At 46.5% G+C, this 13,685-nt stretch overlaps 1 protein-coding gene across 3 annotated transcripts in view; it reads right to left on the bottom strand.

Annotated features, from left to right (window-relative positions):
• The window catches only part of DOCK8 (dedicator of cytokinesis 8), a 360,169-nt gene that overhangs the window by 14,989 nt on the left and 331,495 nt on the right, over window positions 1-13,685 (bottom strand). For all 3 annotated transcript variants that reach the window (XM_075317756.1, XM_075317746.1, XM_075317764.1), the window contains one exon: window positions 7,435-7,578. In XM_075317756.1, coding sequence (XP_075173871.1) covers window positions 7,435-7,578 — 144 coding nt within the window. The remainder of the gene's footprint in view (window positions 1-7,434; window positions 7,579-13,685) is intronic.

Here is a 13,685-nt window from a genome sequence, read left to right on the forward strand (position 1 = left end):
AGGATGGCAGACATGGCGTAAGATGCAAAAGCCGAAGCTTGAGAAGTTAAGGCATCCCTCTCAGGAATAGAGTCCCTGGTAAGGGAATGTATCTCCTCCAGAGAGGCAGAGACTGCCTTGAGAGCCCACACTGCCGCAAAAGACGGGGAGAACGAGGCTCCTGCCGCCTCATATACAGACTTGGCCAAAAGGTCAACCTGGCGGTCAGTGGGATCCTTAAGAGAAGTGCCATCAGCCACAGCTACGACTGTGCGGGCTGAGATTCTGGACACCGGAGGGTCTACCTTTGGGGACTGGGCCCATTCCTTAACCACCTCTGGTGGAAAAGGAAAACGGTCATCTGAACTACGCTTCGGAAAACGTTTGTCAGGACAGGCCCTGGGTTTGGTAACAGTGGTCTGAAAGCTGGAGTGGTTAAAAAACATACTCCTAGCTTTCTTAGGTGAGGTAAACTGGTGCATCTCTACCAGAGAGGCTTGTTCCTCTGACTCTGGTGGGTTGAGGTTCAGTACGGAGTTAATGGATGCAATCAAGTCACTAACATCCGCATCACCCTCAGACACGTCAATGGGGTACATAGAGGTAGCGTCTGAGCCCACAGTAAACGAATCCTCCTCGCCCTGTACCTCGGCACGTGAATCAGAGCCGTGGGAAGAGGAAGGAGAAGGGTCCCTGCGTCTCCGTTTAGGGGGACGGGGTCCTAGGACATGCTCTGAGAGCTCTGCAGAGCTAGGAGCAGCAGAAGCACCCTGAGAAGGGGGCTGATGCATGGTCAGCAGTGTCCGGGACAGCTGCCCCATGGAGTCGGCAAAAGACTGGAAAATAGCTTGTGAAAAGGATGCTACCCAAGCCGGGGGTTCAGCCACCGGGGCCGAAGCAGCCGGAGGAACCCCTGAGGAGACTCCAGGCTGAGACACAACCATATTAGCACAGGCATCACAATGTGGGTATGTGCTTGGCTCTGGCAGAATGAGCTTACATGCAGTGCATATAGCGTACATGTTTGCAGCCTTGCTCCGGGTGACAGACATGCTGCTGAGGTGGAAGCTCTGCAGCAAGCAAACACTCCTGTAGAATGTCCTGAGAGTGTAATAAAAAGCCCACAACCAGAGGTTGTGGCTTACCAGACCGCTCTCTGTGTGCCCTCCGGATTCCACAGCTCAAAGCCCAAGTGAAGCGTCAGCCCTCCTAAACAGCAGCAGCTGCAGCATCCAGCGCCGTCCAGTGTAAGAACGCTGAGAAAATGGCGCTGGAAGGAGGAGGGGAGCGGGTATTAGGCCAAGAGCGGGAAAACGGAGGGCCAGGGAGAGATGCATAGAGAGATACAGGGGAGGGAACATCTCCCCAGAGAGGAGTGCCCTCCCCTCTGCTGGCCGAGCGGTGGGCGGCGCCTGTATGCATGACATGCAGAGAAGCCGAAACCGAAACTAGGCCCAAACTAAAGCCGGGGCCTAGATTTTAAAATGCGGCCGACGAGCAGGCACCTTCGGCGCGGTTCTCAGGGGAAACCCCCAGAACCGGCCGGAATTTACAGTAACGATAAAACACATACTGTCCCCCTAATAAAAGTACCCGGGACCCCTGAAAAAACGTCTCAATACTTAGCTTTTGAGACGCAGGGCCATGTCCCTGAGGGGGGGAGAACGCTCCTTCCAGCAGGAACCAGACAGGGCTGCGGATGGAGACCGGTCTCCTGCAAGCAGAGAGGACCGTGATGGCTCCCACTTCAAACCAGAGCCTCTCAGAGGATGTGAAGGAGCACGGCATGTGAAGGCTCCAGCCTTGTAAAGTCAACCTTAACAGCACCGCCGACTGAGTGGGGTGTGAAGGGACATGCCGGGAGTCCAGACTGGACCCGCTTTTCTTCTAAATCTTGAAAATCAAAATAAAAATGAAAAAAAAAAAATCAGAGAATGCAAGTGTGTGTACCTCCTGAAACACAAAGCATTGAACTGGGTAGATTGTCATCCAGGGAGTGTATATAGCCCGGAGGGAGGAGCTACACGTTTGAGTGTAGTACTTTGTGTGTCCTCCGGAGGCGGAAGCTATACACCCATGGTCTGGGTCTCCCATGGAAGGAACGATAAAGAAAAAAAGAAGAGATCAATAACGTTAACCCCTTAACGACCCATGACGTACTGAGTACATCATGGTGATATGGTGCTTATCGACCCATGACGTACCCAGTACGTCATGGCGAAATCATGGCCCCGGAGCCTGGGTGAGTGCGATCGGTTCACACAAACCTTACATTCGGGGAGGAGGAGACCTCTACCTGACCTCAGGAGGGGTGGTGTCCCCTCCCCGGACCTACGGAGGCTGTGATTGGCTGACGAACGCCGCTCAGCTAATCACAGCCACTGTAATGTTTCAGCCATTGAAAATGGCTGAAACATTGAAATCCAGCCCTGATCAGTGCAGCTGTAGCACTGATTATTGGCTGGAGCTGGGTGATCCCTGCTTCACCCGCCCCCAGCTCTGATTGGAGAGACCGGCCTTGTGACCGATCTCTCCAATCACCGTGGATCTTGGGCCTGTGACCGCTCCCCTCAGCTTCACTCCATCCGTGGACGGCAGCTGAAAAGAGCGATCCCTGCAAGTGCCCTGGTAAGCCCCTGACCCCCCAATCGGCCGCCCTGCCCCCGATCCCCTGCCACCAATCCACCGCCGATCTCCACTATCTGCTGCAGCCCCCTCCATCTGCCACCGCTCTCTCCCATCAGCCGCTGCCCCCCTCTGTGAGCTGCTGCCCGTTCTCTCCCATCCTCATCTGCTGTCCCCTCCACCTTCTCCCACCCTGCGCGATCTGCTGCCTGCTCTCCACCATCTCACCCTGCGCAATCTGCTGCCCGCTCTCTCCAGCTCACCCTGCGTGATCTGCTGCCCGCTCTCCACCATCTCACCTTCCTGATCTGCTGCCCGCACTCTCCAGCTCACCCTGCGCAATCTGCTGCCCGCTCTTCACCATCTCACCTCCCCGATCTGCTGCCCGCCCTCGGCTATCTCACCTTCCCGATCTGCTGCCCGCTCTCTCCAGCTCACCCTGCGCGATCTGCTGCCCGCTCTCTCCAGCTCACCCTGCGCAATCTTCTGTCTGCTCTCTCCAGCTCACTCTCCCTAATCTGCTGCCCGCTCTCTCCAGCTCACCCTCCCCAATCTGCTGCCCGCTCTTCACCATCTCACCCTCCCGATCTGCTGTCCGCTCTCCACCATCTCACCCTCCCCAATCTGCTGCCCCCTCCACCCCCTCTCATCCCCTCTCACCGATCTGCTGCCCCGCCCACCAACTCTCACCCTGATCTGCTGCCCACCCTCTCCCATCCTCCGCCGCACACTCTCCCATCCTCCATCTATCTTTTTTCCATCCCACCTAGTCCCCCCCTTTTTGCAGCACATCCGTGCGTGCGTCCTGATTTTTTTTTATTTATGTAAACTAAGTAAGAAGTACAAATAAACTTAGTTTAGAACCAGTAAAATGATACTGTAGTAATCGTCAACTTCAGTTTTTTTACTGAATATTGTAAGGGTCAGCTCAGTGCCACACATGAAAGCGATGCACGAGTCTCACATTGCATCATCCGGCACGGTCGCTCTCTTCCAGACAGTAGTGTGCGGCTGTGCCGGATGATGCGATGCGAGATTCGTGCATCGCTCTCACGTGTGGCACTTGCCTTCGTGTCAGTTGCAGACGCTCATATATTTTTTTTTTTTTTTACGGACGTCCGTATTTTTTATTTTGCCATACTATTTTTTTTGCATGGGTGCAGTCTAGTTTCCAAAATGAGGTCACATGTGGGGGAGCTCCATTGTTTAGGCACTTCAGGGGGTCTCCAAATGCAACATGGCGTCCGCTAATAATTCCAACTAATTTTGCTGTGAAATGGTGCACCTTCTTTTCTGAGCCCCGCTGTGCGCCCAAACAATTGATTTCCACTACATATGAGGTATCTGCGTACTCAGGAGAAATTGCACAATACGTTTTATGGTGCATTTTTTCCTGATACCCTTGTGAAAAAAAAGCTACTTGGTTGAAATAACAATTTCGTGGTAAAAAAAAATATATATATTTTCACGGCTGAACATTATAAACTTTTATGAAGCCTCCAGGGATTCAAAGTGCTCACTACACATCTAGATAAATTCCATGAGTGGTCTAGTTTCCAAAATGGGGTCACTTGTGGGGGAGCTCCATTGTTTAGGCACCTCAAAGGGTCTCCAAATGCAACATCGCATCCGCTAATGATTCCAGAAAATTTTGCTTTAAAAAAAAATCAAATAATGCTCCTTCCCTTCTGAGCCTTGCCATGCGCTCAAACACTTGATTTCCACCACATAGGAGATATCGGTGTACTCACGAGAAATTGCACAATACGTTTTATAGTACATTTTTTCCTGATACCATTGTGAAAATGCTAAATTTTATGGCTAAAGTAACATTTTTGTGTAAAAAAGTTACATTTTCATTTTTTCCTTCTACATTGCTTTGGTTGCTGTGAAGCTCCTAAAGGGTTAATAAACTTCTTGGATGTGGTTTTGAGCAGAGTGAGGGGTGCAGATTTTAGAATGGGGTCTCTTTTGGGTATTTTCTGTCGCCTAGGTTTCTCAAATCACTCCAAATGTGATGTGGTACCCAAACATTTTTTTTGTCAATTTTGTTGAAAAAATGAGAAATTGCTGATGAACTTTGAACCCTTCTAACTTCCTAACAAAGAAAAAATTTATTTTGAAAATTGGCCTGGTGTAAAGTAGATAAGTGGGAAATTTAATTTAGTAACTATTTTGTGTGACATATCTCAGATTTATGGGCATAAAATTTCAAATTTTGAAAATTGCAAAATTTTTCGCCAAATTTTTTAAATTTTCACAAATAAACGCAAAAAATATTGGCCTAAATTTACCACTGACATGAAGTCCAATATGCCACGAAAAAACAATGTCAGAATCGCCAGGATCCGTTGAAGCGTTCCAGAGTTATAACCTCAAAGTGACACTGGTCAAAATTGCAAAAAATGGCCAGGTCTGGGGGGCTGAAGGGGTTAAAAAAAAAAAATGTTCCCCAGAAATCTTTGAAAATATATATACATTCATGGCCAGAGTGATGGCACTCTTGAAATTCTTCCAGATAATGAAGCATTTCTACCAGAAAAGAATTGTAATTCCAATGTTTATTTCTTTTGTGTGTATTTGAACAATACACAAAAAAATCCCAGAATTGTTGGCACCCTCAACTAAATATTTGGTTGCCCACCCTTTGGAATAAAAAAATTGCAATCAATCACTTCCTATAACCACCAACATCTCTCAACTAAAGGTTTGTACCGCTTTTGTTTTGAAAACTGTTCCAGGTCTCTTATATTTGAAAGGTGCCTTCTCCCAACAGCAATTTTAAGATCTCTCCACAGGTGTTCAATGGGATTTAGATCCGGACCCGTTGCTGGCCACTTCAGAATTCTTCAGGGCTTTGTTTCCATCCGTTTCTGGGGGCATTTGAAGTATGTTTGGGGTCATTGTCTTACTGGAATACACATGACCTAGGAAGTGGGCACTACATTGCAACCCAAAATACTTTGGTAATCAGCAGATTTCATGATCTCTTGCACACAGTCAAGGCACCCAGTGCCAGAAGCAGTAAAACAACCCCAAAACATATTTCAACCTCCACCATATTTGATTGTAGGTACTGTTATTTTTTTTCTAGGTCTCACTCCATTTTTGGTAAACAGAAGAATGATGCACTTTACCAAAAAGCTCTATCTTGGTCCCATCTGTCCACAAGATGCTTTCCTAGAAGGATTTTGGCTTACTCACGTACATTTATAGAAAACAGCATTCTAGCTTTTTATGTCTCTGTGTCAGCAGTGTGGTTCCCTTGGGTCTCCTGCCATAGCATTTCATTTCAAATGTCGATGGATAGTTTGCACGAAAACGGATGAATCCGGAGTGAGGCGGCTGCGGGCATACTCTGCACATCGGTCAGGTCTGTGTACTATCATTATTATGTGGTCTCATTAACTCTTTATATGCAGTAAAGCTGGACTTGTTTTGGGGGAGGAATGCTCACAATACGGTGCCATAATGACTGATTATTAGTTTGATTTATGATCGTGTTACCTCCCATATGGTCTGGAAGAGTGAATATAGGGAAATTAACCCTTAGGTAACAGTGAGGTTGGGTCCGGTAGGAGGGTGTATGCCCTAAGCATTGTACCATTTGGGGTATGCAATACCGATTAACATAAGGGCAGTACCCTTCCTACAGGCTCACCCTGACTTGTAATGCTCTATTACAGATTTATGAGTTGTGACTCTCTCCCTATATATACAATCTATAGTCTAGTCTAACTGTTAGTAAAATGGATTGTGACTTTTGTGCCTGGTACTGTTGTGCTGGTGATCCATAGTCTGTTATTATACTTATGATTTGTTACTCTAACTTACTTGGTTAAACGGACTGTATGATTGATAGCATAACAGTATGAGGATGTTTTATTTATAACTGTCCTGTACTGATGTTTCGGTGCGCCCGCACTCACCTTTTCTCTGTTAGGAGGGATTTGCACTTGTAATTTTCACTGCCCTATTTTTGCTGAATGTATACTGTCATTGATTTTAAGTGTTATAATAAAATGAGGTTTTATGACGTATTGACATCTCAGTGGTTTCTTTAGAGAGTCACTAAGTGATTATCTGCAGAATAGCTTGAATTTCTTTGAAACTTAATAGGGGCTGCTTATCCACCATCTAGACTATCCTGCAGTGCTACCTCTCAGCAATTTTTCTTTGGAGTCTACATCCAGCGAGCTTAACAATAGTGCTATGGGTTGTAGACTTCTTTATTATGTTGCAAACTCTGGACAAAAGAACATCAAGATCTCTGGAGATGCATTTGTAAGCTTGAGATTGTTAATTGAATTCTCTTTTCCTCTTTCTGTTCTCCGTGCTTAGTGTGGCACACACAGACACAATGCTAATATTGAGTCAATTTCTCTCCTTTTTATCTGGTGTGAAGTGTGATTTTCATATTGCCCACACCTACTTGCCGCAAGTGAGTTTGACCGAATATCACATGCTTGAAACAAAGTTATTTACCCACAATTTTGGAAACGTGTTAACAATTTTGGGGTTTTGTGCGAAATTATGTCCAATTTGCCTTTTTTTTCTTGTGTTGTCCCAATACAAAAAAAATAAACGTATATAACAAAACATGTGTAATTGTAATAATTTTCTGGGATGCTACGCCTTAGTACAAGCCTTCAAAAAATTTGCACTTAATAATCACAAGCAGCGCCAAAGTATAAATATGGATTAACGGCGGTTAAATTCTACAAGGTTCGCTATAATCACTCCTTAATACATCTACTAAAAATTGTTACGTTGCTTTGAAATAATTGATTTCCATGCCAGTATTACACTGAATAATTGATTCCCACAAACCTGATTCACCGTGGCTCCTACAGAGCCTTGCAGCACCATCTGAAGCATTTTTGCATCTGGAGGTTCCTGGTTGGTAGCAACAGCTAATTCAAGTGTTTTCTTCTGCATATCTTCTATGGCAACTTCAATGGGAGTCAGAATACACTAGAAGACATACAGTTTTGGTTTAAAAATGTGTTCTATTGATTTACAAAATAAAAAAATGTAAACAATGGCTTCTTTTTAAGGAAAGTTAACCTGGCAGTACACAGATATATGTCAGCCGATATTCACATATGTATCGTGAAGACTAAGGGGTACTTTGCACACTACGACATCGCAGGTGCGATGTCGGTGGGGTCAAATTGAAAGTGACGCACATCCGGCATCGCAGGCGACATCGTAGTGTGTAAAGCCTAGATGATACGATTCGCAAAAGCGTCGTAATCGTATCATCGGTGTAGCGTCGGCGTAATCCATAATTACGCTGACGCGATGGTCCGATGTTGTTCCTCGCTCCAGCAGCAGCACACATCGCTGTGTGTGAAGCCGCAAGAGCGAGGAACATCGGCGTCACCGCGGCTCCCGTAGGATATGCGGAAGGGAGAAGGTGGGCGGGATGTTTACATCCAGCTCATCTCCGCCCCTCCGCTCTTATTGGCCGCCTGCTGTGTGACGTCGCAGTGATGCCGTACGACCCGCCCCCTTAATAAGGAGGCGGGTCGCTGGCCAGAGCGACGTCCCAGGACAAGTGAGTCCATGTGAAGCTGCCGTAGCGATAATGTTCGCTACGGCAGCTATCACAAGGATATCGCAGCTGCGACGGGGGCGGGGACTATCGCGCTCGGCATCGCAGCATCGGCTTGCGATGTCGCAGCGTGCAAAGTACCCCTAAGGGGTACTTTACACGCTGCGACATCGCTGCTGATATATCGTCGGGGTCACGTCGTTCGTGACGCACATCCGGCGCCGGTAGCGACATCGCAGCGTGTGACACAAATGAACGACGATCAACGAGCACAAAAACGTGCAAAATCATTGCTCGTTGACACGTCGTTCATTTCCATAATGTCGGTGCTGCTGCAGATACGATGTTGTTTGTCGTTCCTGCGGCAGCACACATCGCTATGTGTGACGCCTCTGGAACGATAAACATCTCCTTACCTGCGTCCACCGGAAAAGGAAGAAAGAAGGAGGTTGGCGGCATGTTCCGGCCGCATGATCTCCTCCCTTCCGCTTCTATTGGGCGGCGGTTCAGTGACGCTAAACGAACCGCCCCCTTTGAAAGGAGGCGGTTCGCCGGTCACAGCGACGTCGCAGAGCAGATAATGTTCGCTACAGCAGCGATCACCACATATCGGCCATGCGACGGGGGCGGATGCAATCGCGCTCGACATCGCCAGCAAATGCTAGCGATGTCGCAGCGTGTAAAGCCCGCCTAACAGTTTCCCGTCAGATATTCTATAGGGTAAAAGTACAAATGCATTCTCCCACACTTAATTCTAAAGGCAACAAATTATGTGATGAATCATGTTAGATATTAAACTTCTAGGTCTGACTGATGCCTCTACATATGTCAGCCAATTGGCTCTGAAGTTAGCCCACATTTGTATTAACTTGTAACCATCACAAATTGTATAACAACGTACAGTGCCTTGCGAAAGTATTCGGCTTTAACCTTTTCCCACATTTCAGACTTCAAACATAAAGATAAAAATTTTAATGTTATGGTGAAGAATCAACAACAAGTGGGACACAATTATAAAGTTGAACGAAATTTATTGCTTATTTTAAACTTTTGCAAAAAATAAATAACTGAAAATTGGGGAGTGCAATATTATTCGTCCCCTTTACTTTCAGTGCAACAAACGCAGTCCAGAAGTTCATTTAGGATCTCTGAATCCAATGTTGTCCTAAATAACTGATGATGATAAATATAAGCCACCTATGTGTAATCAAGTCTCTGTATAAATGCACCTGCTCTGTGATAGTCTCAGTGTTCTGTTTAAAGCGCAAATAGCATCATGAAGACCAAGGAACACAACAGGCAGGTCCGAAATACTGTTGTGGAGAAGTTTAAAGCCAGATTTGGTTACAAAAAGATTTCCAAAACGTTAAACATCCCAAGGAGCACTGTGCAAGCAATCATATTGAAATGGAAGGAGTATCATGCCACTGCAAATCTACCAAGACCCTGCTGTCCATCCAAACTTTCATCTCAAACAAAGAGAAGACTGATCACAGATGCAGCCAAGAGGCCCATGATCACTCTAGATCAGGGGTCGGGACCCTATGGCTCGCGAGCCAGATATGGCTCTTTTGATGGCCGTATCTGGCTCGCAGACAGGGCTCCTACCTGTCTATGGGAAGGATGCATGCACCGCGCTCCATCAGGCCGCGGTGCACGCTGATATTGGTAGTTCTTTGATGGCCTGATAAGCATTGGCGGCAGTGGTGAGCGGCAGGGAGCATGGACTACATTTCCCATAACTCCCTGCATAGCCGCGCCGTCTGCAAGCACGCACCTGCGTCCAGGGCCGGCGTCAGCACCCGGCAAACCCGGGGAAATGCCGGGGCCCTGGAGAGCCGGGGGGGCCCACTCGGCCTCGTCAGTTCTCCTGTCCCTTGGCCGGGGCCCACTCGCCTTTATAGTTCTGCTGCCCCCGGCCGAGTTCCGGGGACCGCAGTCCTCGGCAGCAATCTGCGGCGCCGTCACTTTAAGGCGCGCAGACATCCTGTTTTGAATTTCATCTGTGGGCGGAGCTACCGCCTTCTCAGTCCCACAGATGAATGAGGCGAGCTTCTGTCCGGCGCTGTGTGGGCCCCCTCTCCACCGTGACCTAATCGGGTAAATGCCCTCCCCGCCTCCCCATTATGGGCCCCGGTGAGCTGCTTCTAACCCCCAGATGTATGCCCTGCCAATCCCCCCCCCCCGCCGATTCCGCGGGTGCTGGCCCCACCGATTCCGCGGGTGCTGGCCCCACCGATTCCGCGGGTGCTGGCCCCACCGATTCCGCGGGTGCTGGCCCCGCCGATGCCGCGGGTGCTGGCCCCGCCGATGCCACGGGTGCTATACCCGCCGAGCCGCGGGTGCAGGCCCCACAGAGCAGCAGAGTTGTGTGTATTTGTCTGTATGTAGCAGAGTTGTATGTGTTTGTCTGTATGTAGCAGAGTTGTATGTGTTTGTCTGTATGTAGCAGAGTTGTATGTGTTTGTCTGTATGTAGCAGAGTTGTGTGTGTTTGTCTGTATGTAGCAGAGTTGTGTGTGTTTGTCTGTATGTAGCAGAGTTGTGTGTGTTTGTCTGTTTGTAGCAGAGTTGTGTGTGTCTGTTTGTAGCAGAGTTGTGTGTGTTTGTCTGTATGTAGCAGAGTTGTGTGTGTTTGTCTGTTTGTAGCAGAGTTGTGTGTGTCTGTTTGTAGCAGATTTGTGTGTGTTTGTCTGTATGTAGCAGAGTTGTGTGTGTTTGTATGTAGCAGAGTTGTGTGTGTTTGTCTGTTTGTAGCAGAGTTGTGTGTGTCTGTTTGTAGCAGAGTTGTGTGTGTTTGTCTGTATGTAGCAGAGTTGTGTGTGTTTGTCTGTATGTGGAAGAGTTGTGTGTGTTTGTATGTAGCAGAGTTGTGTGTGTGTTTGTCTGTATGTAGCAGAGTTGTGTGTGTTTGTATGTAGCAGAGTTGTGTGTGTTTGTCTGTAGCAGAGTTGTGTGTGTGTTTGTAGCAGAGTTGTGTGTGTTTGTGTGTTTGTAGCAGAGTTGTGTGTGTCTGTATGTAGCAGAGTTGTGTGTGTTTGTATGTAGCAGAGTTGTGTGTGTTTGTCTGTATGTAGCAGAGTTGTGTGTGTTTGTCTGTTTGTAGCAGAGTTGTGTGTGTCTGTTTGTAGCAGAGTTGTGTGTGTTTGTCTGTATGTAGCAGAGTTGTGTGTGTTTGTCTGTTTGTAGCAGAGTTGTGTGTGTCTGTTTGTAGCAGAGTTGTGTGTTTGTCTGTATGTAGCAGAGTTGTGTGTGTTTGTCTGTTTGTAGCAGAGTTGTGTGTGTCTGTATGTAGCAGAGTTGTGTGTGTTTGTCTGTTTGTAGCAGAGTTGTCTGTGTTTGTCTGTTTGTAGCAGAGTTTTGTGTGTCTGTTTGTAGCAGAGTGTAGTACCATTGTTTCAGTCCAGTTGTGGCTTTATACAGCAGGGAGGAGCATTCCTTGCTGTACTAAGTGAACATTGGAGCGATTGATCTGTCAATGGCCCTTTAAACATATTGTACGGCTCTCGCGGAATTATATTTCAAAATATGTGGCGTTTACGGCTCTCTTAGCCAAAAAGGTTCCTGACCCCTGCTCTAGATGAACTGCAGAGATCTCTCCATCCAACCTCACTCAGCTCGAGCTATTTGCAAAGGAAGAATGGGCCAGAATTTCAGTCTCTTCATGTGCAAAACTGATAGACACATACCCCAAGAGACTTGCAGATGTAATCGCAGCAAAAGGTGGCGCTACAAAGTATTATCTTAAAGGGGACGAATAATATTGCACACCCCACTTTTCAGTTATTTATTTTTTTAAATATTTTAAAATAAGCAATAAATTTCGTTCTACTTCACAATTGTGTCCCACTTGTTGTTGATTCTTCACCATAACATTAAATTTTTTATCTTTATGTTTGAAGCCTGAAATGTGGGAAAAGGTTGAAAAATTCAAGGGGGACGGATACTTTCACAAGGCACTGTTATCAAAGAAAAGTAATGGGTTGACAATCTGTATGATTAGGCATATTGGATCCACGTGTTACTGGCACTACCGTGTTTTTCCAAAAAGAAGACACTATCTTATATATTTTTTTGCCCCGAAAAAAGCACTAGTGCTAATTTTCGGGGGTAGGGCTTATTTTTAGGGAAACACTGTTTGGAGTAAGTTTCCCTCCCAAAAACCGCAGACCCCCCTTCCCAGGAAAATCATATTTACCAGACGTCTGCGTGGCTCCCAGGTCCTCCTGCGATCTTTGGTGGGCTCTCTCAGCATGTATACTCCACGCGTTCTTCCCCTGTTTCTGGTCGACACATTCACATACATCAGATCGCGCGCACACACTCATACACACATCAGATTTAACACACAAACTCACCACATCTGGCGATACTGATTGCTTCTGGTCGGCAAGGACCTGCAGTGGAATGCATAGAGGACCTGCGGTGGAACGCATCGATGTGTTCCACCATTGAGTCTTCCATGCATTCCACCACAGTTCCTCGTGCTCCACTGCACTGCGTGCCATCTTACCCTGCCGACCAGAAATGATCAGCATCGCAAGATGTGGTGAGTTTGTGTGTGTGTACGATCTGATGTGTGATTGTGCGTGCGATCTGATGTGTGATTGTGTGCGCGATCTGTTGCTTGTGTGGGTGTGTGAGATGATGTGTTTAGGTGGGTATTTCACTGTAGGTCCTCCCCTTCGGCATCTGGTGAGTATGATTGCGGGTTCTTCTTTCTTTTGGGGGTGTTTGCTTTCTATAATGAAATGCTGAAAATTTTTGCTAGGACTTATTTTTGGCTTTTTTTTTTTTAAGTTATTCGTCTGTATTGTCGGGTTTAGTATTTGTGAAAGTTTTCATGAAGATTGATTCAATACAGAACATGGTGTTCTTGTTATCAGATGCAGTAATTTGGCATGACAGATTCTCGTATGTGACATGTATTAATATATTCTGCAACACTTTCCCCACAACTGCCAAAAACATTTACACAGTATTGTTAACTCTTCGTACAGTACTGTGCAAAGGTTTTAGGAAGGTTGGAGGGGGGGGATTAAGCAGAATACAATAACACGTCACATATTAGAATGAATCGTGCTGAATTATACATAAGTACTATCCAGGCCGCCAGCCTCTTAAAACCAAAGGCATGAACAAAGTCAATATGCAAGTATACCAGACATACAACAACCATTATTTGCAAATATTCATTGGTAATTGCCCATGTATAGGCGTAGCACGGCCACTAGTAAGTTTGTCTTCCGTTGTCAGTAAAATTACTGATAATTGTATTGTCCATAGAAATTGTGCTAAGTGAATACTGCCAAATTCTACCTGCTACCTCCTGTGTGCAGTTCTCTCAGTGCACACACTATCCTTTACTACCTGACCTGCTAATCAAGACATTACAGAGGCTGTCTCATGAACAAAGTACATTTTAATCAACAGAACTTGGAATAATATTAAGTTCCACAATTGGATTAGTTAAAAAAGTGTTTCTGTGCTGAGATAATCTTGTAAATTTGTCCCTGATATGTAAT

The sequence above is a fragment of the Anomaloglossus baeobatrachus genome, chromosome 1 (genome assembly GCF_048569485.1).
Source record: "Anomaloglossus baeobatrachus isolate aAnoBae1 chromosome 1, aAnoBae1.hap1, whole genome shotgun sequence".
In the NCBI taxonomy this organism is placed as follows: Eukaryota; Metazoa; Chordata; class Amphibia; order Anura; family Aromobatidae; genus Anomaloglossus; species Anomaloglossus baeobatrachus.